Source organism: Colius striatus, chromosome 2 (assembly GCF_028858725.1).
Source record: "Colius striatus isolate bColStr4 chromosome 2, bColStr4.1.hap1, whole genome shotgun sequence".
NCBI lineage: Eukaryota > Metazoa > Chordata > Aves > Coliiformes > Coliidae > Colius > Colius striatus.
The window spans coordinates 8,090,189-8,117,230 of record NC_084760.1 but is presented as its reverse complement, the minus strand read 5'-3'; the positions used below and the strand labels follow the sequence as shown (position 1 = coordinate 8,117,230).

Sequence of the window (27,042 nt, the reverse complement as noted above, 5' to 3'; positions counted from 1 at the left end):
CAAAGAAAGACGAGCATTTATCCTTTTGTGCAATATCCATAGGAAAGATGTGGCATTCTCACCATCTCTGGGTGTTGGTTATGAGTAGAACTATTCACCCTAAACCCTCCTTCTGCACACAGGAAGGGAAGAGCTAAGAGCAGAAGAATTTGCTTTCGGCGGATGGAGCAACTGCATGACAATTATCCCCCACCACGTGCAGGATTCCATCGCAGACCAAGGATGCCCTGACAAGTGGGAGGGCATTTACTACATGTTTGTGGAAGTCTCTCAGCCTTTATTAATTAGATTCCCGACAAGGCGTGTTTCCTGTATCAGAAAGCCACACTCCTCGTTCCTGAATCATATGAAATCATTCATCATTTTATATACAAGTTTTGAATTACAATATTCAACTTGTCATCAGAAAAAAAAAAAACCCAAAAAGCCTAAAAAAAAAAAAAAGGCATTTTTGTCAGAACTGCAGCATACAGAAGCACACTTCCAATTACAGAGTATCTTACAGAACACATACTGGAACAAAAAGCAGAGCCCGTGACATTTGCTGAGAAGGCTGTGCCCAGACAAAACTAGATGTTTCACCTCCATTATTAGAGGAACAGCTTGAACTGGACAAAAGAGTACATGAAAAAAGAAAAAAATCCTGAACACTCTAGATAGTTCAAACAGAAAAAAGGGTACATTTGTAAACAACTTTAAAACAAGAACCTTATGAAAATAATAAAGGTCACTGGAAGTTAAGCTGTTAAACTTTTCTTAGCCCAAACTGCTACATTCCACCTTTAGAGTTTTGGGTTGGTTTATTTTGTGCTGATACACAGATTTTGCCACACAGAGACTTGACTGAGAAATGTGGGCAAATGCTTTTTTAGATTTAGACAGAGACAATTAGAAGGCAAAAAAGGTCAAAGAGCAATACAAACCCTATCTATTGAAGGGAGCCGAGCTCAAGGGTAGCACGGTACTTACTTCACAGTCTGAGACATTTTTCAATGCAAACCCTGAGAAGCCCTCAGGAACTGTCAGTGCAGATGTTTGTATTATGTACCATCGAGTTGGCATCGCCTTCACTCTCCTCATTCAAACTGTGCCACAGAGCGACTGTGTACCTAGACAATCCTCATTCACCTGGAGCTGGGTCTGGTTTCTGACAAGCAAACTGTACAAGCTGTCCTGGGAAATGACTTTGTGTATGGAATCACACCAGCCACTCATCTGGAGCCCAGCCTTGGTGTTTCTGCTGCTGTACTTGGCACTTCAGCCTGTGTTAAGCAAGCAAGCGTGTCTGTTTTGGTCGATGGGCAGATGTATGTGCACGGCAATGCTTTGGATAACTTGTGCTACTCCTAATACTACGGTTATTTTCTCTGCCAATTACATTTTGCTATAAATATGTGTGACCTTAAGCTGATCCCAAGATCAGTTTCAGCTAACTAATCAAATTATCTGCAAAGGTTTTGAGAATGATAACCCTTCCTTTATTTAAATGAAATGAGGGTAGGGCTTCTCACTCCCAAAGGTTTGCCAGCTATTTCCAAGACAGGATGACACCGTTCAGTCAAGTGTTGGTCATCTTTGCTGTTCACAGAGAAGCGTGGTATTATTGATGTTTTTTATCAGCTTGGCAGGATGGGGCAGAGAAAATCCTGTGAGGTTTTTAACCTTAACGTTTTTCCAAATTCATGGGAAAGAAGCAGCTCTTTTTCCAACAGCTCACAGGCTATTATGAATAATTATTCCTTGGAAATAGGCATTAAGTCATATTCCAGATCATTTCATATTTTGAGGGCTCAGCAGCTGAACTTCAATTTTCTATTCTCCTTTTGCAGATGAGTGTTATTAAAGCCCTGCCCACAACCGAGTGCACCAACAGCTTATGTGAGGAATCCTTTCTCGTGATATTTAGAACTGCCTTGTTTCTGTACCAGTTCAAAGTTAGTTCCTAATCCAAACAATCCGCAGTGTAAACAAGTAGTTACCAACCCCGGTGTAATAATGGTAATTAATGACTTAATAATAATGATAATTAATTACATGTTCTGCCCGAGTTCATTAAATGCAAAGCTTCAGTCACAAAGGCAGCAGGCATTCTGTGATGGGCTTCCCTCAAACTATGTTCCAATGAGTGGAATGACTGAGATTCCTGATGAAGACCTAAGCCATTTCCCTCATTTTCTTAATAGCTTCCACTATTTGCATCCCCATCTCCATGACACAATTTGCTATTTAAAGGAAACTCAGTCCCCCAAACCCCTCTCTCCTTGTCTGAACCAAACTCATTTGCATTTATGGTAAAACGCTTTTCAGCAAAGAAATTGCAAGAAAGGAATAAACCCAAGAAGTGCTATAAAGGGAGCAAGCAGTTAAAGTTTGGTATTAATTTGCTTTCTGAATTTTTAAAGCACACTTTCCCATATTTCTGATTCTTCCTCTCTTTTATACAAGGGACCAACCTCGACCAGCGACTCACCTTCAGAACTTTTGCCCAGCAACTAAATGCAACTGCATGTCATTCCCCCCAAGAAAGTAAAGAAAATACAGCCTTTTACTTCAAATACTTTATGAATGCAAGATTACAAGAGCTATGTTAGTCAAAATGCAGGGCGATCAAGCACTGAACCAAGGATGCTTATGTCTACAGGTAAAAGGCATTACTAACGCATCATGAATTACTCTGGTCAGCCAACATCAGCTCTGCATCTTGGTGCATGTTTAAGTCCTGAAAATAATCGTCATGTTAATACTCTGAGATGAGACACTGGAACAAAAGCATTCTTAAAACAGGAAAGTTTTTGTTTTGCTCTTTTGGAGGTAACATTAAAAACTAAAGCCAAGATCTTACAATTTAGCAGCCACTTTAACACTTGTTAGGCTAGCCTTCACACAAGGAGCATGCATACAGCCACCCTTCTGGCTTTAAATCGAGGGCTGTTGGTTAAATTCAAGTCACTGTTTCCTCACCTTTATTCGATCAACCTGTTGAACTGGATGTCCACCATAGGAAAAAGAAAATTAAATGATGTTAAGTGTAGCAGACAAATACAGATCACACCAAGAAGCTAACACTCATGAGTTGTCATAAGGGATAATTATAACAATAATAAAAAAACATCAGTCTTTTCTGTGCATATTTTTCGTTTGAAAGGTCCCAGGAAATCATGATGTGCCTGGCCGTTTCTGTTGCTGATTTCTGATGACCTCTAATTGTTTTTTGCATTGTTGATAATAAGTTGAGAGACTTTTGTTTTCATCTAACAGCTTTTTATGTTCTTGTACCAGACGGGATGTATTTTGCTGGTCTTTTTCATCCTGGTCCAGTTCTGCTATTAGTTCTTGTCTGAAATGAAAAAGAAAGAATTTAAAAACTGGCATTTAAAATCTACTTCACTTTGTGTGCAGGCGACTTTGGACGTTTCAAACCAGTATTTGCTTATCAATCTGAAATTAGAGATGGTGATATTTTGGGGGGAAAAAACCCTCAACTGATAAAACCCCATCTTATTCTTTACCGTAGTCTGGGGAAAAATTCAAGTCAAATCCCCATTTAAACTTTAAAACAGCTGCAAGTCACAGCCTCGGTCTGTAAAACTGTCCTTTGTATGGAGTCTTTCAGAAGCAGTTCTACAGGTCACAGTGAAACACCTAAGGATCCACACAGAGTTTGGCTTAATTATTTGTACATTAAAAGACTCAAAAAGGCAAGTCAAAAGACAAATATGCAATAATTTTAGCAACTTTTTAGTGAAGTGCTGTTTTGACTTGAACTCCTTAAAGCAGTGGGAAGGCAAGATCCACCAACTTATTTTTGTACCTGTCATTTCAATTTATGCCACAAGTATTCAATGTTTTTTAGCAACAATTTTAGTGGAACAAACACACTGATAAACTTGCAAAAAATTATCCTGCAAAACTGATGTGGCAGTTTGTCGTAGTCTTTGTTTATGAGGTGACAAGAAGCCAAGCTGCCAGCAATATTTTAGCAACGAAACAGTAAAGGAGAAAGTTCATGTTAATTAATTGTTGCCATATGGTTTGTAATTACAGTTAAAGGTTCTGTAAAGGCTGAACTAGTAACTACCTTAACCAGCATTAAATTCATCCATCACAACACTGTTTTTTGTTTTAACACCTGTGGGCAATTATGTTCTGAGTAAGAAAAAACCAGTTTGGTAGAAATGTGTACGTGAACTTCCTAGAAACAAAGAAAAAGTAGGGATCAAAAGGTACAGAATTAACACTTTTGAAACAGAAACACATTTTAATATAACTTACTGATCCTTAGGGACAACAGAAATAAACCCAAAATTAAGATCTTCACACTAGCTTCAGTATATCCTCACAAAGGCTAAACATTTTAGTTGCACTTGAAAAGATTTGTTCTCAGGATGCTAAGCCAAAAGTTGATCTTACAGTAGTCTTTTTTTCTCCCATTCTGGATGCTATTTTTAATGTACAAGAGGTTTAGACACACATTTTTCTCATTAGCTGTTTCACAAACACTAATGCAAGCTTCTCATTACCAACCACTTGACTGCAGTGGCTCAGAAACTGGTGGGAAACGAACTGGCTACTTGGCCTAGCATGGGAGGATATATAACCTATCAGAACTGCTCACCAGAATGAGGAAACAGAAATGATGATAAGCAGAGCACAACAGAATGTAGTGCAAACTGAAGTTCTGAATCAGCAGTAACTTTGGCCCTAAGCCAACAATATATATGCAGTTGCTTGACTTCTGTGTGTATACAACACAGGAGGAAAGAGTTTATTTCTAGTGCACAAGGGTAAGAAGGTACAGAGTAGCTTTCAAGTATTAGGTCTTAAACCCTTGGTAGAAAAAACACAAGCTGTGTGATGATAATACTGTTGTAAATGTGATGCTTGAAAAAAAGGCAGACACAAAGACAAAAACTAACTGCAAAATGAGTAACATTGACATGTAACTCAAAATTCTGTAATGCCTTATCCAAGTCATTATTTACAAATTACGATTGAAAATCTTTCACTAGGCAGCATTGGAAGTAAAACCCCAAGGTTCCTCAATGGTCTCTTTCACTTGAGATGATACAAACAAACATCACTAATATGTTACATAAGCAGAGGTATCACACACTTTCAAGTAGGACTTGTCCAGAAGAAGTCTTCATATCAATTAAAACTTTCACTTGCCTGCTCTAAGTATCTCACCTGTACTAAGCATGCTGCACAGGATTTCTGAGATTAAGGCTGGCAAATAGTTATGCCTTACAAAACATTACTTAATAAATATACTTATTTCATAAGTATTCATTGTATCTAGCAACAGAACAAGGGGTAATGGGATGAAGCTGCAACACAAAAAAGTTCCATTTAAATATAAGAAAAAACTATGTCAGTGTTGAGGTGAGGGAGCCCTGGCACAGGCTGCCCAGGGAGGGTGTGGAGGCTCCTTCCTTGGAGGTCTTCAAGGTCCCTTCCAACCCCTACCACTCTACGATTCTATGATGATAAGGCCAGAAACAGTAGTCACAGATAACAGGCTTTGTGTAAGAGAAATGTACAGAAGAACAGAAAAGGTTAAACACACTTCACTTACTTCCTCTGCAACAGCAATGCAATTTCTGTCTGAACTTTCATATATTCTTGTGCCATTTTGCAGTGCTGTTCAAACACAGCCATAGATTCTTTGGAGTTTGGGCACGGTGCTAGAGGCTGAAAATAAATCAGACATGTTAAAAACTAATGAACTGGTATCTTAATATACAGTGTGTTAGAATGTCTCTGCAGTGTATTTATAACATCTATTAAAAACCAGTAAGCTTTTAAAAATAAGTTTTAAAGCATGCCCTGGAAAATGTTACCACACTGATGTCAAAGTTGACTCAAACCTCAGATCTGTAGTTATTCATCTGATATTCTCTCTGTCACAAAAATCCAAGCAGTGTTTAATGCCCCACACCACAAATAAAGTGTACACAACAATTTAATTCACTAATACTCAAGCAAAGAATGACTTATTTTGCTAGTCAGACTCAGCTTACGTTTGGTTTTAGGGATCGTGTTTCTCAGGGCTTGTTTTTAATAGCTTGATCAAATCTGAGTCAACCAATCTCAGATTACATAATATATTTTTTTAGCCTTGGTCAAAAGTTAGACAGAATGCAAACACAGGTAAATATGTGGCACTGTATTTTGCAGCCCAAAATTCACACGTTAGAATGAAATGCAAGATGAAGAATCTAATAAAGCATCATTTATTACCTGTAACTGATGATCTAATGTAAGATATGCCATTGGGATGGAGTTATCTGACCCATTGGTCTCTGTAACAACACCAAGAAAATTGGAATGTATTTTCAGAGTTAATTCTGTTCTTATAGGACGAAAACAAGAATTCAAAAACATTTCACAGTACACAATCTGAATGTGGAAAAGCAAATGGAAATAGTAACGTTCCAATCCCAAGGCAGATGAATCACTTGGTTTTTCTGATAAAATTAAGAACTTCAAAAGTATGGTCTATCACACCAAGAAGAAAACAAGATTAAGGTTATCATCCTACACTCCTACAAGCCATGTAACAGCACACAGACTGGGAAAAATTCTATTTTTGTACAGTTTGCAATCACATTCTCTATTTATAAAAAAATTGCCATTTCATTCTTGTTTATGAAGGATCAGCCAGCCAGCCCATGCACCTAATGATTTTAAAATTAGAAGCTGTGCAAACCAGCTCTGCCAAAATAAAATAAGCACAAGCTCCTGCTCAGTTTTGAAACCTGCTCCCAGTGAGGCCTGTGAGTATCTTCCTCACAACATGCTCTAGGGCATCTTCTCTGCTCGGTAGAGATACTTTGTGGGTAGCAAGGATCCCAGATAGCCAGTCTATCTCCAGGGCCTGGCTGCTCTTTTCTTACATTGCAGTTACTCTGGATTTCTCTAAGTGCTTTCATTTCAGATTTCACATGTTTCTGAATTCTTATAGATTCTATCTTTTGGGAGCCCACAATCTAGGGATCACAAGGTTACTGTTAAGCTTTAAGAGACATAGGAGTAAAGACACATGGAGAAACTACTGATTTTATAGCTGCATTATTGCTACTAGAGGATTATATGGAGGAGGGTAGGTGGGAAAAAAAAGGGGCTGCTTACCCATACCCCAAAAGCACCTGCCACAGAGTAGTCGTGGTAGAGAAACTAAGGTGTTGCCCTCAAAGACTATGCTATCTCCAAGAGCAGCTTCAAAAGGAAACAGAAATAAGAGGGTGGGAATGGAGAAAAAGTGGTTAAGTGTATGTTTCTAAGGAAACTGGAAGGTGGTAAAAAAGAAGAAGAAAATTAATAACCCTAAAACCAGAGACTTAATCCCCACAGTATCTTAAATGAAAGCAATATAAAAAGTCCTTCCCTACATTAGACTATTGCCACCTATGGAATACTGCTACAGCAAAAGAATTATTGCAACCTTTCAAATGTATCAATACATGCAAAATAATCCAGATGACATTCCTAAGCATTTCAGCACTGTGCCACAGAACTGGAAATTTTCCTGTGACCAGATTTGGCTGTATCCTCGTTTTATCACTTTGTATCATTAAATCAAATCCCACCCTCTTTTACAGAAAATGAAAATAATTTCTCCCTTTAGAAATTAAACCAATTTTCTTTTTCAGAGACTGCATAAACCTAACAAGAAAAAAATATCCATCTGGTACATCCTGTATTTACCTGAGTATAAGGTGACAGAGGTGATTTCTGTGGGCCAGAAAACAGATCTGACTTTTAGCTCTAGTGCTGTGTTGGGACAAACTGCCTCTTCGCATTGTCACATGAAAACTTTCAGTTCACAATGAACTGAATGGGAGAAGTGTTTGCTTCTGTGTGAGGCAACAATTCTCCTAAGTGCTCACTGCCTAAATCAACTTAGGACCCACGCTACACAAAAAAAGGGCACAGGGTGGGCTGTAGCAGTGGGCAAGGGCTTTGGGAAGTAGTGAGTTACAAAGCACAGAGTGTAACCAGGCAAAGTGACAATGGACAGAAAGAAGAAAGCATAGAAATAAAACACAAAATTTTATTGCCCTTTTCTCATTGAAACAGGGAGGGAAAAAAATTTGAACATCTTACAGTATCACTTTATATTTAGTACAAGTGTGCATACACACACAGAGATATACACATTCTTGTGCAAGAGTCAGCCCAAATGCGAGTTTCCATATTGCAGTTGTTACAAGAAAAGAATGAAAGAGTCTGCTCAGCCAAAGGTGAAATGGATCACAAGAAAAATATTTCAGAATTTGAGGCACCATGAAGTTTTAGGCAGTGCTCAGTGACAGGACAAGGGGTAATGGAAAGAAGCTGGAACACAAAAAGTTCCATTGAAACATAAGGAAAAACTATTTCAGTGTTGAGGTGAGGGAGCCCTGGCACAGGCTGCCCAGGGAGGGTGTGGAGGCTCCTTCTCTGTAGGTTTTCAAACCCACCTGGACACATTCCTGTGTGACCTGATCTAGGTGGACCTGCTTTAGCAGGGGGATTGGACTGGACGATCTCTAAAGGTCCCTTCCCACCATTCTGTGATTCAATATGGCCATTCTGGTAACAAAAATGGAATTTTATTTATATTCTAAAAAGGAATTTGTGGGGATCCATTGTTTTCATGCAGACCAATACTGGTTCTTCTAATAATGGAGTATGTTATGATATTTAAAATTGAATTTAACTATTAAATTATGTTTATTCTTAATATTATTTCATAACAAAATGACAGTGATGCTACAGGAGAGGTATTTACAATATTTCTGCAAAGACATCTATGTTAATCTGTTTAAAAATGGTGAGACTGCGTGTATGTGCACATTTTGCCTAAGTAAAATTACAACACAGAAGAAAAAAAGGAATTAATATATTCCAGCTAATACTCACCTACACAGGATTTCATTCCGTAAGTATGAAATCTTTAACTGTGTACTTACAGCACAAATGCACAAGACAAATATGCTCTAAGACATCTGTTCCCCTAATTCTCCAAAATCACAGTGCAGTCAAAACCTGGTCCTAACAGATTTTCACATGTACACTACTTTCTTACAAGCAAAATGCTTACAAGTTTATGTATCTTAATATAATCTGTAGAAAAAAGTTCTTAAATCCAGTGTGTAAAATAAAACAGTAATGTAAAACAAAATAGTAATGTACTGATTAATGTGTTACTGTGACTTTAACTGCTTCATTTTTTTAGTGTCTAAGCACACACTCTACAACCTAATCAAATAAATATTTTGTATTATTCACAGGCAAAAAGTAAACAAACAAACAAGGGATTACCTGCATCATCAGGTGTCCATGGATTACGAGTTGGCTTTTCAGAGGTTGGTCCCGAGGTAGTGATCATTCTCACACTAGGACTTGATGATCTACTGCTGTTTCTACTCTCCTAAAACAATAAAAGGGAATTAAACAAAAAAGTTAATGGAAGGGGTTTTTTTTAAAGATTCTTTTTAAAAGATAATATTAAAAAGAAAACTAAATACAAAGAAACCAGAACCTATAATCCTCCCAAATACCCTCCTCCTCAAGTTTTACCCAGAAAGCTCTCCAGAGCTTTGATAAACTTTACATGCACTCCAGGGAGAATTTAATCCCCATTTCTACCTTGTCTTCACCATATAAAAAGAAATGGATATAATTGGGCTACTCAGCATAACAAAAGGCAGAGCTGAACAAAGCATTCAAGATCTTAATATAAAAGCATGACACTACCTAGTGTGTTTCACATCACCATTCAGTGAAATCTAGCAGCTCCAGAGGGTGAGGAAGAAATAACTTATTTCCAGTGTTTCCTCATTGAATGGAACTACATTCAACTACAGGAATGCAGCTTTGTAACTGCACTAGACTGTGGTGTATTAATCTACAGTTTTCTAATTACGGTTCTCTGGCTGCAGGAACTGGGGTTGTTTAGTCTGGAGAAGAGGAGATTGAGGGGTGATCTTATTAACATTTATAAACATCTAAAGGGTGGGTGTCAGGAGGTTGGGGCATCCCTTTTTTCTATAGTAGCTAGCAACAGGACAAGGGGTAATGGGATGAAGCTGGAGCACAAAAAGTTCCACTTAAATATAAGAAAAAAACTATTTCAGTGTGAGGGTGAGGGAGCCCTGGCACAGGCTGCCCAGGGAGGGTGTGGAGGCTCCTTCCTTGGACGTCTTCAAGACTCGCCTGGACATGTTCCTGTGTGACCTGATCTAGGTGACTCTGCTTCTGCAGGGGGGTTGGACTAGATGATCTCTAAACGTCCCTTCCAACCCCTACCATTCTATGATGATTCTAATGGTTCTTACAATAGCTCAGAGGTTATATGATTAATCTTCAGGAAACACGAAAAGTCATCAAAAGTCAATTAAAGCAATTAGAAAATGAACATACTCTCTCTTAAAAAGCAATGTAAGAACTAAACAAGAATTCTGTAGTGGGTTCCTTTATACACAAGTTTGACTCCTCCAATTCTTTTGTCAACCAAAACACAAAAATGTAAATACAGACTTCATTACTGAGTTTATTTTTAAGAATTACTATTTACTATATATGCTTGTATTTCATAAATCCCCCCGAGATAAAATTAACACAGCAAAGGTCTATAAATCCCAGTAAGTTTGCAAGTTTTGCAGGAAAAAAAAAAGAAGTTATTAAAATACACCTGTTTTCAATATGGTGTATTTATAATGAAATGATTATTTACACGTTCCTATTTTCCAAAGAAGCACTCAGATATACATTACCTGGAAACTGTATTTTTTTATTACTCTAATTTCCAAATATTCTACCTTAATTTTTAAAAGCCGGGAATTCAGTCAAGTACCAATCCAAAGAGTAACCAGATCCTACACATTGAAATATCCATTATTTCACTGCATTATGTATCTTTACGAATCATTTAGGTGGTTCTGTTAGCAGATAGAAACAGTGCAATAAACTAGTGTAGAAATAATCCAATGGATGATATTATCACGACAATATAATCAGACCTTTTGAAAAAGCTTTTGTGTTGGAGTCTTTGTTGACAGTAAGCAAGGTGTAAGTTGCCAAGCTTACTGCTTTTACTGTCAGTGTTCTGAGAGATGAATGATAAGCATACTCTGCTAATATGAAAGCTCAGAGACAGAGCAAGCACGTTTAACAGCTTGTAAGTCCTTAAAGCAAAAAGGGGTTTGTTGAGCATCTATAGTTGTTAGGAAAGGGCACTTGAGACTTCTCAAGTCACTTACAGTACCTTCTCAATGCTGTACTAGATTGGTTGCTGTACCAGCTTGTTTTGATCCATCAACAGAAAGAAAACATTTCCTTGATAGCATTAGTTAGACAAAATTACTAGAGATAGAAACGGGAACTGGGGCTGTTTAGTCTGGAGAAGAGGAGACTGAGGGGAGATCTTATTAACATTTACAAATATCTAAATGATGGGTGTCAGGAGGTTGGGACATCCCTTTTTTCTATAGTAGCTAGCAACAGGACAAGGGATAATGGGATGAAGCTGGAACACAAAAGGTTCCATTTAAATATAAGAATACCTATGTCACTGTTCAGGTGAGGGAGCCCTGGTACAGGCTGCCCAGGGAGGGTGTGGAGTCTCCTTCCTTGGAGGTCTTCAAGACCCACCTGGACATGTTCCTGTGTGACCTGATCTAGGTGAATCTGCTTCTGCAGGGGGGTTGGACTAGATGACCTCTAAAGGTCCCTTCCAACCCCTACCATTCTATGATTCTAACATCTGAAATGTATCTAAAAAGCACTGCAAAGTCCAAGGGAAGTTCCCCAAACTGAACGCCTACTAGATTACAGCATTCGAGCATGTTTTGAGTGAAATGCTTCAGGCCTCCTGAATGCCAGCCTCTCTCTGACAGCTAAACCAGCAACTGCTCCTTAGCAATCAGTAGCTGCTACCTTTTCACAGGTATCCTTTCATCCTTGATGCCTTCAGGTATCTCAGCGCTCTCAACAGACTTACCAGGTTACTCTCAATCTTTGCCAGGTGGCCAAACCCATGTGCTATTGTTAGCTTCCCAGCTTTTGTTTCTCAAAGACTTGCAATGTTGAAACCCTGGCAGTGCTCTAAGGAACTAAGGATTAAGGATTTCCCCCAACTCAAGTTTAACTTAAATGGAGGAACTCACTGAAGAAATTGTTACTAGTTCTGTCTCCTCATCACCTCATTTGTGGATTTTATCTCACTATGGAAGAGGATTAAAAAAAAAAAAGCGTATCCGTAACCGATTTGACAATCTCACAGACAGAATGATTCATCTGAATAATATCAGATCCCTCAAATTAACACATTCAGCTTGCATGCCTGTGGATATGCACATTCTGATCTGGCTTCTCAAATATTCAATATAGTACATGGTGTTCTTTAATATTTTTTTCCCACTTCGTAACTCTTTAAAGGCTCAGTAACAATCATTAAAAAGAAAAAAGATACCCTGCTTCTGTAGGGGAGTTGGACTAGATTATCTCTAAAGGTCCCTTCCATCCCCTACCATTCTATGAAAGGACATGGGTATCTCACCAAGCATCTGACCACAATCTGCAATTCTTGAGTGATGAAGGCAAATATGTTTCTCAGTATCTATATGAAACATCAATTTTTCTAAAGACTCTACCCAGTGCAAACAGTAGGTTTGCTGTGTTCCTCTGAGCCCCTGACATTTTTTATGGCTGCAGTTCAGAATCTGCACATCTGTTTCCTTGTTATGAAGGTGTTTAGGCAAGCGCAGTAGTGCTGGACAGATAGTACAATGCAATGCAGTGTTCTAAAATACATGTTCTAAAATAAATGTACAGTGAAATGGAAAGGTAAAAGAAATAATTAAAAAAATATGCAAAAAAAAAAGGTGGAAAAATGAATAGAGCACCACACTATATAGATGGAAACAAATAGAAACGTAACATTTCACTGTGCACAAAGCATTGCATCAGTGCTGCTCATGTCACTTGGAGTCAGGTCCAGTCTAAAGCCACCAAGCAGTAGAGAAATCTGTGAAAAATCAGACTTAACACTGAACCACTGTAACAGTTGATCAAACGATGGAAAACCTTTGGCTTGGCATATTGTCCTATCTAAACTGTAAAATGGTCTGTTGAGTAGGAAAACCATCCACAAATCACAGAATCACAGAATGGTAGGGGTTGGAAGGGACCTGTAGAGAACATCTAGTCCAGCTCCCCTGCCTAAGCAGGTCTACCTAGATCAGGTCACATAGGAACATGTCCAAGCGGGTCTGGAAAACCTCCAGAGAAGGAGCCTCCACACCCTACCTGGGCAGTCCGTGCCAGGGCTCCCTCACCTCAACAGGAAAGAAGTTTTCCTTTAAGTGGAACTTTTTGTGTTCCAGCTTTTGTCCATGGCTGCTGTTGACAACATCAGTAACAGCAATACTGGAAAATGCCTTAAATGTGTCAACAATATAAACATAGTTATCATCAGCCATATAAACCACACACAAAAAATATTCTAATGGTACACAAAAGTAAAATATACATACAATCATAACACATACAAGAAGGTCAGATTAAAATAGACCAGCACTGAAGAACGGAGACAAGAGCCTTGGCCTATCCTTCCAGGCAAGCAACTCAAATTCTGGTATATTTATTAGTATAAAGTCCAGTGTTTTCTTCTACTATTAACAAAAATTCCATTTGGAATCGGAAGAACCTTCCTGATCAACCCCCCAGTTATAACAAATCGTTTACTACTGACACAGTACCAACTTTCAGGAAAACAAACATGTACTAAAATGATTTCTGATCAGTTTATCAGTTAAATAGTTACAAAAGAAAGCAAAGCAGCACTGTGTCAATCCTTCAACTTTGAGGGGGCCACGGTTTTACCGGGCAGGCTGGGTGTGGGAGGGCCATGGCAGCTCAGTGATGAAGGGCCTGCAGCAGAGTGGGTGGGAAGGGGGATGGAATGTGGGGAAGAGGGATGTTTGCAAGGGAGGGGGAAGGGGGTTTTCACATTAGAAAGGATAACCTATATATGGTATGATGCATAGGGGGAAGATATGATTAAGTGACCAAAGCTGTGCTAGTCACAGATGGTTGTTCACCTTTGGTTAGTAGATTGTTTGTATGGATAGCAGTTCAAGCTTTTAAATAAAAATATGAGGAAACAATGAAAAAAGCAAGCACTTGATTTTTTTTGTTTGAAAAAAAAATTACAACTGTATGTATGACAAAATTCAGCATCATTTTCAGCACTTTTCAATCACTTCTCACACAAAAAAGATGATACAAATTCACGATTTGTTTATATAGACAGTGCAAATATTTCTTCCAATGTGCATTTTTCGTGCCTGTTAAACTATTACACTTTTTAGATTTTTTAATAATCATAAAATCAGAATGGTAGGGTTGGAAGGGACCTTTAGAGATCATCGAGTCCAACTCTCCTGCTAAATCAGGTCCACAACAGCACATAATTGTAATTCTTCCAATTAGATTTCAAATATGTAAGCCATCAGAAGCAAGAAAGTAAAATGTGATTCTGGGACTTCTATAGACCCTCATCAGAAATTGTTAAGGTAAATAAAAAATGTTTTCTGTACCTTCCTGGTCACAAAGACAATTTAGCTAGAATATCCATACACAAGCAGTAGAACAGCTTTCAAAGAAATATTATTGTAATAGTTATTAAGATGTGAAGTACATAGTGAAATTATTTCAAAATATAAACCATTCATGAAATTGAACAGAATGAAACATTTAAAATAAAAAAAGCTATAATTAAATATATTCATACATCAATCAGTGCAATTTGGTTTAACTCATGTACTGTCATTTCCCCCTCCCACCAAACCCTATATAATTTTAGTTCTACAATTAACTGAATAGGCTAATTTGTTTCCCTACTGAATTTTGCAGATTCATCTGTTTCTAACAAATCTATCTTCTCTGAAGAGATATTAACATGTACTTAAGATTCATTTGTTATTTTCTGGTAGACATACATAGTCAATTCTACTAATAACACCTGAGAGATTGATGAGGTTTCCGTGGCTATCACACTCCACGGAACTAAAGAAGGATCACTACACACCCCTAAAATTGCCACCTATTTTAGATTACTGCAGTAGGTAGTTTAATATGGAAACCTGAATAACCTGATGAATATGCTAAGCTACAGTTTCCCACATTCAAATAACAGCAGGGATCTCAAAATTGTCAGTTCCCACTAATGACCAAATAGCCTCTGTGAATTAATGAAATACCACAATGAAGAAATTAAACCCACAAAATAAACACATCTGAACAAAGCATTAGCTGTACTTTTCTCATTTAATATGTTCTTAGTTTAATTTCAATTTTATGTAGCATACCACTGTGTGTGTTACCATGGCACTCATGGTACCAGAGAAGAAGCTGTGTTACAAAATATCTTATTGAGATCACATTTCTTTTGAAAAAACTTTGTGACAGCATCCTCACAAGAAATGTCACAAGAAATGGAGGGCGTACTACTGTAAGCTACTACTCTGGGTTCAGATATTGGTAATAAATACATTTATAATACTGATGTACATGCTTTTCATTTTTATGCCAAAAGTGAGTCTAATGTATGTTTTAATGCTGCAGACAATCATAAGGATCAATCACAGTTGTCTTCTACATATAGGGAGTTGAAGGCTTGCCCCACATAACATCAAATTAAGTGGTACACAAAACCTGTGTGTGCATAAAGATGATAAATGCTGCATGAGCTATACAGAAAACACTTCTCATCTAGAGCTCATTCATATATTACCCTCATGGAAACTCATTTAAATGCAATACAAACAACACTACAGTCTGTCGAGTTTCCACATCATTTCTATGAAAGCATCAAAGGTGAGGATTTCCAGCCCAGGTTCCCTGAACAGATTCGGTGGTGATTTTACTGAAAGGTAAAGAAGAGATGAGAGAGACATTACCTGACTGGACTCTGTTCCAGCAACACTGAGATCTTGAATGGATCTGCGCCTCTGCTGTCCGTTTCCTGCTGGGAAAAAAACAAAACAAAAACAAACCAGTGAAATCTGTTCAGAACAAAATAAGAAGGGTGAGACTGTTGCAGAGGAGCTTGGAATTTGTACAAATCCACAGAGAGAAAGTGAGAGAGGGGGAGAGAGAGACAGCTGCAGAATTTTAACTCAAAACATGCTGACCCGTCAACAAAAAGTATATCCTAATACAATAACCACTCCTACCACATGAATAGCTGCTGCACTCTACTCCACCATCTTCTGTCACATGTATTTGGTCTGGCTTAGTGCTCTGGGCAGGAGCTGATGACGACATCTATTTCAAGTGCGTTACGTTATGGGGATTTCTAAAAGCTAGACAGCAAAGATAACAGGCTGCCAGCTTTAACCTGCTGCTCTTCGGCGTGCTCAAGGAACACAGCAAGGACTTCTGCCCACGTGCCGCTTCTCTCACCAGAATTAAGAAGCAAAAGCACTTCCTTCTGCTGTCTCCTTCAGATGAAAAAACTATGTCCTATTCTCATGCTTCTAGAAGTGTGAAAAGGGGACTGTTCAGCTAAATCACATCTCACCATCAACCTACGGAGCACAATGCTGTAATCTTTTCCTCCTCTCCTTCCACCTGTTAGCAATTATCCACCAGTGACAGCTATATAAAACAGTTTAAATTTTAACACTGACACTCAATCAAAGGCATTTCCAGGAAACAAAGTCTCCTTAAAAATAAAAGGAGATTATGCAACAGAATCTCCCTTGCTACTTTGATTTTTATTACGGTGATTGTTTATACTGTCTCTTCAGAGCAGGTCAGCTGTCCAAAAGGAAACACCAAAACGTCCTGAGTAACAGCTGACAATGCTCAAAATTCTTGTTCATAGCTCTGCATTACGTAACTTTTCTACTGGAGGGGAGAATCTGAAACACGTCTGTGGCAGCCCTGGCAGCCCCCTCACCCAGCGACCCTGTGCACAACAACCAAACCAGCTCGCTCGGAGCCCCAGCGCATTTTTAACCTTTTAGATACTTCTTATTCAGCATCACTTCCGGATGACCCCACAGCCTATCTCGACAGGTGTTTTGATTCCCAAATCACTTACTACAAGAGTGTAACACTATTAAATACCAACCAATAGATTTAACAGTATGAAACCTTACATTTCTAAACATAAGCACTATTACACTAGGAACACGTTACCTCAAAACAGCAATACAAAATTCTCGGTGCCACTTTCTATACATTTAGACTATAAAATGTCATGACAAAATGGTAAAGTACTATGAGAAACAAGCATAGGAGGATGCTAGAATGAGAACACATTCTTTGCTTTGACTACAAATGAAGATGAATTGCAGCTTTTCTGTCATCATGATATTTGGCTTCTGAAAATCAGGGACAGTACATACTTACCTAAGCAACAGCGGCTGTATTACGTTATGATGTTATTAGAGGTGGTGTGAATAACAAGTCTACGTCACAATTTCCAAGCTTGTTAATTTGCAGTGAATTTTTTTCCCCCCACTATCTAATAATTTAACAAACAAGAATATACATTTAACAGAATTCTAAGCTGTGGACACTTCATCTGGCTGCCACAGCTCATCTCAATATTCAAGACATGGGCGATCCACCCACAACCGGTACAAAATCATGTGCACGTTTCATTCAACAACACTGTTATAAAATTAGCTCAGCTGAAATAGGCTTGCAAAAATATCTGAAATTCTCATTTCAGATTAGCAACATTTGTGAATTTAAAGAACCCAGCACATGTGTTGCTGAAATATTAGAACATGGCTGCCAAAATGTTAAAATAATCAGGGTGGGGTGCAAGAAAGAAAAGAAAATGCCTTGGGAGGTGGGAGGCAGGGGGAAAAAGGGGCCAAAACTACTGTGTTGTAATAAATGAACACCCTTAAATGAAATATCTTCAAGTTAGTAGCATGAGGGAAGAGCAAGCTCTACTAGGCAATGCCATTTTAATTAGTATAGCTACTGCAGACATCTGGCAAATAGCTTAGACAAAGCAGAAACAGACTAGGAACCAACAAATACTTATTGCTCCAGATTTAAGACAAATTTCAATTGAAAAATATGCTACATAATATATACCCTTTATTTTAAATCATCACTGCTACTTCTCTATGCTTTCCTCTCACTGTTTTGATCTTGCTCTTACCTCTACATCCATTTAAAACCAATTTTTCTCTTGATAAATCTAAAAGATTTGTAAATGCACAGAAGTTAATATACAGCAGTTTGATGCACTAAGTCAGGATTTCAGTGGTATACAGGATTTTAAGATTAAAAATCAAGCATTACAACCATACTTCCTGGCCTCAAAAAACCCCATTTCACATACTGTTGTTTTCTTCTCTAAAATTAACTTCAAAAGAAACAGGAAACTTTTATTACATTTATTAAGGCTTTTGATCACCCCACCTTAGCCAAATATTCAGACCAGCTATGAGCTCTTCTCCCTGCCCTTTAGCAGATACTTGCACCTCCTTTTATACTTCCTTATTTGTGCACAGTACTCTCTCTTCCTTCCACACCTGCAAGGCACAAACCTCTCTTACGGTTCAGGACAACCAGTGAATGTGATGGTGACAGAAGACATTTTAAAGAAGTTAAAACATTGATCTGAATTCGAGAAGAATTAAGTGATCTGGGGAGATAAAGGTGGGATTTCTTCCTTATATTGGTTTGAAAAGAAAACTGGAAAAATTACAGACCTAGGGCACCTGTAATTCCTATCCCACTTTCTAAAGACACTCAACAAAATGTGTCTGTCCTGAGGAAGCATTTATGAAGTGCCAATACCATAAAAAAAATCTTAACACTGTGGCACAGTTTCAGATGACAAAACTACAAAGCAAAATGCATGTGTGCTGTATGTATGAGATATCTAACATTGCCAGTGAAGAAAAGGCTGTACTTGATGGTACATTTGCTAGATGCTGCTTGATTGGTTTGTACTGGAAAGGTGTTCTGGTTATTTTTCTTGGTTGTATTATGAACCATACTTGGATTTTTTTCTCTGTCTTTAAACATACAGCTTCTTTATACTTACTAGGGTTTTTATTTTTCATATATATATATATTTATAAGTTGCTGTTGCTTATTATCTATATTACATATTGAAACCCTCCCCTACACTTCATGTGGCTATCTACTTGCAGGATATCAGCACTGAAAACTTACTGACCAAGGTAGTTTTGTTATACAACAAAAGGAATTAGTTGATCCATTTTTCAGTTTCTATGTTTTTGAAGCTAGTAACACAAACCAGCATCTTAAATGAAAAAGTGCTATCACCCTTATTTAAACCTATGTAGAAAGAAGAGCAAATACCTACTAAAAACTTCCACTTCTGCCAACATTTTACCTTCAACTGATAAAAATTTGTAATTTATGACCTCGGTAGCACAATCAGTTCATGGATGAAAAGCAGCTGAGGCAACACATTACGAAAAACCCCAATGATATCAGATGTAGTACTCATATATCTAAAATAGCCCTACCCCAAAGCAGCTGACTCATGGTAACATGCCTGTGGGGTGCCTCCCCTCTATGGGCAGCAGCTGCTTTAGCATGTGCTCAGCAGAGGTTCATGCAGCAGCACGGACTGGGTCAGCATTCACATTGCCCTAAGGACAGAGATAGGATGCTTGCCCCACCGCCGGACGTGTACAGGGAAGTGCGGAGGAGCTCGGTATGTGGCAGAAGTGCTACAGATTGTAGTGGGGTGGGATTGAGGTGGAAGCATAACTGGAAGGGGAAAAGCATGTTCAGATGCCAGGACTGGAAGCCTTGTGCGGAAAGAGACAAGGAAAGAGGTAAGAAATAGGCCATGTTTTACTGTGTTTAACAGAATAACTGCACAGGGTAACTTTGAATAACTGCTCTAAGTGTATAGATAAACATACTTGTTTTACCAGCCACAAGATCACATTCCTAGCATGTGACAATATTTTTTTCTTAGCCTTAGGATTCTTGCTGGTAAACTGTTCTGTCAACCAGAAAACTTTCAATATACAGCCCAGACTTATTTGTAGGCAATTTATGTATCTTTTCAATAGTGCCAACACCGTCTTTTAGCTTAAAAAGTTTTGTCTTTCTTGTCTTTAGCTACAGATTCATCTATAGAAAATAGTTATTTCTCAACTTTCATTCTGTGGGCTAAAAAACCCCATGCTTTCAGATTCTTTTTTATCCTCTCCATAGCATCCTAATAGCTCTTGCTATTGTTTCAGAGGTACGTTTCTTTTAAATGGTTGCCCATTGCCCATGTTGAACTCACTATTAAACCTCAACAAGGGCCTGTGAATAGTGTTACTGCTTCTTTATCATTCCTGGAAGTGAACACTAAGATTTCAGTTTTTTACAATTCCTAGAATCATAGCATGGTAGGGGTTGGAAGAGACCTTTAGAGATCATCTAGTCCAACTCCCCTGCAGAAGCAGGGTCACCTAGATCAGGTCACATAGGAACATGTCCTGGCGGGTCTTGAAGACCTCCAAGGAAGGAGCCTCCACGACCCCTCTGGGCACCCTGTGCCAGGGCTCCCTCACCTGAACAGTTACATTTATGTTACATTAGTGGCTTATACTAGCTGGGATTAACCAGCCTGCATCTGCTATGGTCCCATGTCACCTCACTAAAAGAAGATGTTTCTCACATACGTCTCACAGTGCATGACCTTGGATTTTACACTATTTCCCAACAAAATTCACTCTATGTGATGCTCTAATTCTCCTTTTTATAAACAGTAGCATGTGATAAAGCATTAACAGTGAATTTGATGATGACTTAACATTTACATATCTTAAGAGTAAATTTTGAGAAAATTTGTTAATATGCTTGATTTAATCCAGTACTTCTATTTCTACAGGTTGCTACTTCTCTCTTATGTATTCTAAACTCACCTTGGAATTTCCATTGTGTCAAGTTCAATTAAAACAGTCTAGATGAAGAATATCTAATTGACTTCCTCTGCTTGAATAAATGAACCCGACAGACTGGTACAATTTATTTTGTGAAAACAACAGGGCATTTGATTTCTCTGAATGTTTAATTATTATCTAAAAGTTACAAGGTTTCTTGTTACATGCAGACAGTGTGCACAGACAAGAAGCACTCAGCTTCTAGAGTCTGTTTACCAGGCACATGTTAATACTACAAAATTTGACAGATCTCTTCACTTTCCTTCATCTCTCAGGATTTCCTTTATGTCAAGACAAGCCAAGACTCTTTGAAAATTACACTGGAAAGCTCCACAAATAAATTTTCTTTCTAATTTGTTAACTTCAATGCCAAATAGGTTTTCTTTTCATGGGTACTGCTATTGTTCTTTAGAATCTACTTTTGAACGTTCTCTATTTTTATATGTAAACCTTAATAAAGTTCTATGAAAGAAACTTGTACAAAATGATCTTTTGCGTTCAACTTTAAAAATACTACACAATTTGAAGATATCCAAGGAAACTTCCTCAGATAAATTTAGAGTAGATACTATCACTTGCATTTCATGCCTCTGACAAATCATTTTGGAGAGACCTGACTACTGAAAATGGTACACCTATCAGAGTTTGGGATGGATTATACTTATTTTTAGGCTTTCAGAAATATGAAATGAAAGAGAGAAACCCACTTTGCTAAAAAAAAAAAGGAATGGGAAAGGAAGATGATATGTTGTTAACTAAATATAGGCTTGGGATAGATAAGAATCATTCATTTAAGTCCCAACTCTAATTACTAACTATGGTGCCTGATTATACCCATTTTCTTCCTGTCAGAAGCCTCTCTATTGATTTTAGTTTGCATTAACTAAAACACAACAGAAACAACTCATGCAGACACGTTTTAGCTCTGGCAAAGCATACCCAAATATAAGAATTATGTATATTAAGTGTTAATTTTTTTACTCACAAGCATCCTGTGGATTTGAAGTTCTGTATGTAAAGTTTTTTGTTCTACTAATATTTGAATAAATTAAAAATGAGTGCTCAAACACAACAGAGATCAGGGCAAAGTAATTATCTAGAAAAGTATTTTTCAGCTTAGGTCCATTTTCATCTAATGAGGTACTGTAATAAAAGACTACATACGGAGTCTTATAGAGCAAAACTCAAAACATTAAGATAATAAAGGAGAAAAATCCTTTATCAATAAAAGCAAATTTGAACTAGAAGATCAAATCCTTTACTGATAGAAGTCTGTATTAGAACATCATGCTCTTCTTTACAGAGACATTATGGAAAAATGACTGGGATAATGTCTAGCTCTCTGCTGGAGCAACTGGAGCAAGAAGTATTTTTAGCAGTCTGATCATTATTCCGGCATCTTAACCAACTGACCCGTTCACCTGGTCTGCGATACCTGGTATGATGATCTCAGGGACATCCAGAATGTTGCCAAATGAAGCAGTTTTACGATGGCCTCGTTTAGGCTTGGAATAGGCTGAAAAAATACACATATACAATACACATGCAAAACACTAAAATGGCAATAGCAAAATTATTAAATTCCTAATATTGCATCTTTCATCAACTTGGTTAAACTATAGTTCATGCAAAAATGTGACATGCAGAATAAACTGCATTGCCTTCCACTCATGCTTAAACATAGTAAAGCAACTGTTAAAAAGCAAAAAAGGCAGAACTAGCTGTCATTACAACACTGTGTAATTAGTTGGAGTTAGCAACACAAAAGTCAAACACAGAAAGCAGCATGGCAACAAGGAAGGGAAAACCAAATGTAATTATCCAAAGGGAGAACAAAAGAAGCTATCTCAGATCACCTGGTATTCAAAACAGACTACTGATTGCCTGAACTTATACAACATTTTCTCTTTAGTGTCGGGTATGAACTATTTTATATAATAGATTAATACTTGGGTACTTCTGTTCCTTTAAATCAACTCCTTCTAAAGGAATTCTCCTCTGCCTCTGATAAAAAACACTTACTCTTACACTTCTTATATTCGACAATTATTCCTGCCTTCCATTCTTTTGTCCTATCAGTGATGATTTGTTTCGGAAACCACATATCACTACCAACCTTTTCATTTGTGAATGATGTTCAAGAAACATTATATACTTTGGAACAAAAATAAATCATACATTTTGAACTTTCATTTTACTACTTTTGTTGTTTAAGTTAAAAGTTTCCCATTTAGAGAAAAGTCTGAGTACATCTCCCAAAAGGTAGAATGTTGCAGCATAAACATCTCAAATGTAATTATTAACAGTGATGTGCATTATGTGAGTTACTCTTACACTTAATCTAGCCATAGATGGAACATGAGGATTAAATAATTCTTGACCTGATTTAGTCTTAAGAACAGCCCAATTCTCATTCAGCCACACATTTTCGGTTTTTTTTCAGGTTCATGGCATATTTCTGTCACACAGTTAATGATTAAAAAGCAAAACAAAACCAATACAGTGCTGTTTCAGCTCTTTTTGAGAAAGTTACTGTCAGGTGGGTTTGACCTCATCTCTAGTAGCTGACTACTGCCTGAAGTGATTTTACAAAAAACCCCTAACAACTAGTATGTTTAATACATTCTGTTGTTTCAAGAAAAACAAGCCCTACATTTAAAAGAAATAATCCTAGAATAGTCTGAAATAATAATTACTATTCAGAGCAATGTACTTAAGGAAGACAAACCAGGAAAATTAAAAACTCACACAAAGAAGGGCTGAGTTATCTCCACTATGTAAAAAACTTACACTTTAAAGTGTCAGTGACCAAAGTGAGTCCTGACATACTTTAAAATAAAACCAGCATGTTATTATTATCAGGTAAGTACATAGCTGCCTTCTGTGTTAGGAAACCTTTAGAGATATTTACATTTATGGTGAGATGTGCTACACAATCATCCAGTCAAAGACTGACAATACAAAAGACAAATCTTGGAATAAATCTTAAAATAAGAACATAAAAGTAAAAAGTGTTTAGGGCAAGATAAATATTATTTCATGAGTGACTTCAGTATTTAGTAAACCAACATCCTGGAGTAATCATAATACAATGAAGAACAAAAACGAAATACTCATGGTGCACAGCAGACACAGACTATGATGCATGTTTCCTTATTATTTACAGCTACTTGATTACTCTAATTTTCAGACTGGTAAATGATACTAGAACCTTTGACTAACCAAAGTAAATTTGTCTGATCATTTAAACCTGTGGTTATATATCATAACAAAAAAAAAAAAGGGTCCCATATGAAACTTAAAACCTGAAGTTTGCATAGATTAACAAACAGTATCTTGGATGAAGAAAAGAGTGTTTGCCAAGTACATATGTTTTTATGAATTTGTCCTTCTGGGAGAACAATGATTGCTTTCACCATAAAATTATATATTTGTACCTACACAAAAATCCCAGTTCACTCAGGGACTCAATGTTTAGCCACAACACTTTGTACCTAGCTACCTGAAGCAAACCTGGCAAAAAATCTGTAGTTTGGGTTTTTGCAGGTTAATTTTTGTTTGGTTGGGTCCATTTTTTCATGTTTTTTTCTTGTTTTTGTTTTTTCAAAAAAAGGTACCAATGCTTTGTTAATCTGATGAATAAAATCTGACTATGTTCCTCTTTCTGAAATCTATCAAAGCCAATTTAAAGCTTATTTGAGAGCATAGTGAAATATAAACACACCTTGATTTCAAAATATTATAGGAATAACCCTGAAGAAAATGCCATTTTCTTAATAATTACACTAGCAGAGATGGTGTAACATAATTTCAGATGCAAAGGGGAGAGTTGTGCGCTTGGAATAAGACTGATATGTACAAGTTTCATAATGATTGTCTTAAAGGTAAAAGTCTAATTCAACAAAAGTAATCTCTTTCACAACCTTAAAAGTACACTATTAAAATCATCATCCTTGTTGAGTATACAACCATTTCCCTCCACAATTAATAAAGGACAATAAAGACAACATTCAGAAACCACAAAGTTGAAGCATTTTCATATACCTGATGGTATTAACCTACTCCCTAAGACTATGCACGTTTTACACCTTCCTTCCTTTCTTCTAATTCCTTAGCCTATCCCCAAAACATCCTTTAATTTTACCTGTGATGGAAGCTATTCTTGCTTCTATTTCAGACATGTCAGCACTCATCCTTTTGGCTTCTCCCGAAACAAGGGCTGACTGTGGTCGTGTGCGAACGTCTGATAAACTCTCCACGCTGCTCCCACGAGATGGGGGTAAACTCAAACGGCCAGGATCACCCTGTTTCAACAGTCACATTAAAAAAAACAAACCAACAGTTCTGCAGAAGCCCCTCCATGACATGCAGAGTATGTAGGTGCACATATGTATATATTTCTAGAATATGTGTTTTAAAATGACATGATTTAAAATTCCTAATTCAATACATGGCAATGATTTCACTACTATTGCCATAGAAGAACCAAACAGATGCAATTTTTAAAAGAACCTAACTTTCTGCAGATAAAAACTGAGTAGAATTAAGACAATATTGCCCCAAGATAACCTTTGTATTTTTTCATCCTACTTGAAATAAAATGAAGATGATCAGGGGACGGGAGCATCTTCCTTATGAGGAAAGGCTGCAGGAACTGGAGCTGTTTAATCTAGAAAAGAAGAGACTGAGGGGGGAATTTCATTATATCTAAATGGTGGGTGTCAGGAGGTTGGGGCATCCTTTTTTTCTATTGTAGCTAGCAACAGGACAAGGGGTGATGGCATGAAGCTGGAACACAAAAAGTTCCAATTAAATATAAGGAAAAACTATTCCACTGTTCAGGTGAGGGAGCCCTGGCCCAGGCTGCCCAGGGAGGGTGAGAAGTCTCCTTCCTTGGAGGTCTTCAAGACCCACCTGGACATGTTCCTGTGTGACCTGATCTAGGCTGATCTGCTTCTGCAGGGGGGTTGGACTAGATGATCTCTAAAGGTCCCTTCCAACCCTACCATGCTACGATTCTATGATAATTTTCAACATTCACATAAATGTTTAATCTTTTCATGTCACACTAGTTTTTGACTCTCAACTAAAGTAGCAATTTTCAGCTATTTTTTTTTCGCCACCCAATAAATCTCTTCAAATAATATGAAATAGTTTTTATTTCATTGCCAGTTTACCTTTTTGGAAACATTCAACATTTTTCCATCCCCTTTCACCTTCTGTAACTTGCTAGCTCCAATCTGGTCTAATTTTGAAAAAAGATACTAGTGTTTCATAGCAGTTCCAACACTTTTGTCCACTTTTTGTTCATTTCATTACTATGGTTCAAAATTGCAGGCATTGACTTACCGGCTGCTTGGCCGTGTTTTTCATTTGCTGTGCCAATTTCGATTCTAAACGTTTAATAGTGTCATTGGTAGAAGCTCCTTGGAAGTCACTTGGTTCCACGTTAGCATCACTCTTGTTACTTGTGTTTGTAGAAGTGATGTCCATGAATGAACCTAGAGATCAGTAAGAAGGTAAAACATTTGAGAATTTCCATTAAAAAAGTACTGACGTGCATCTCTTCACTCGAGCCTAATTCTTCAGGAGCCTAATTTTGCCTTAAAGCAACACTGTTGAAAACTTTGAATGAAAGGCAAGTTGCAAGATTGCAATAGATCCACTAATGTAGAAAGTAAAAGATGTGAAAAAGACAGAATAAACAACAAAGTAGTATGGTAACACCGTGAAGTCTATCTTCAGCTTGCTCTGAAATTATTGGCATAGATGTTATAGCAACAACACAACCAGCAACCTCAATCACAATGAATGATAAAGTCCATCGTTACCCACAGAGGAGCATAAATGCCTGAAAAGTAACAGTATATTCATAGTCTCAAGTGAGAAATCCAATCTTAAAATTATGTGCTGAGTGAGGTGTGGAATAAAGTCAGTACAATGGTTCAGCTGAAAAGATTTTGTAACACACAAGTCACTAAGTTGTAAAGTAGCCAAGGAAACTTTATCCAAAGTAAGAACAATTTGGAGATTGAAAACAAACCAATCAATCACTGGAAGGTGAAGACAGAATGGTAGGGGTTGGAAGGGACCTTTAGAG

General features: G+C 37.5%; 1 protein-coding gene across 9 annotated transcripts in view; it reads right to left on the bottom strand.

The window, feature by feature from the left end:
- Positions 1-256: 256 nt before the first annotated feature.
- MAP3K7 (mitogen-activated protein kinase kinase kinase 7) overlaps positions 257-27,042 on the bottom strand; it is a 53,670-nt gene continuing 26,884 nt past the window's right edge. For 2 of the 9 annotated variants that reach the window (XM_061989900.1, XM_061989904.1), the window contains 8 exons: positions 26,292-26,443; positions 25,087-25,246; positions 22,378-22,458; positions 15,948-16,015; positions 9,307-9,415; positions 6,241-6,302; positions 5,576-5,691; positions 257-3,337 (listed from right to left, as the gene is read on the bottom strand). In XM_061989900.1, the coding sequence (XP_061845884.1) occupies positions 3,157-3,337; positions 5,576-5,691; positions 6,241-6,302; positions 9,307-9,415; positions 15,948-16,015; positions 22,378-22,458; positions 25,087-25,246; positions 26,292-26,443 (929 nt within the window). In that variant the 3' untranslated portion in view covers positions 257-3,156. Of the gene's footprint in view, positions 3,338-5,575; positions 5,692-6,240; positions 6,303-9,306; positions 9,416-15,947; positions 16,053-22,355; positions 22,459-25,086; positions 25,247-26,291; positions 26,444-27,042 lie in introns of those variants that run through there. The other 7 variants (XM_061989901.1, XM_061989902.1, XM_061989903.1 and 4 more) reach the window with 7 other exon arrangements.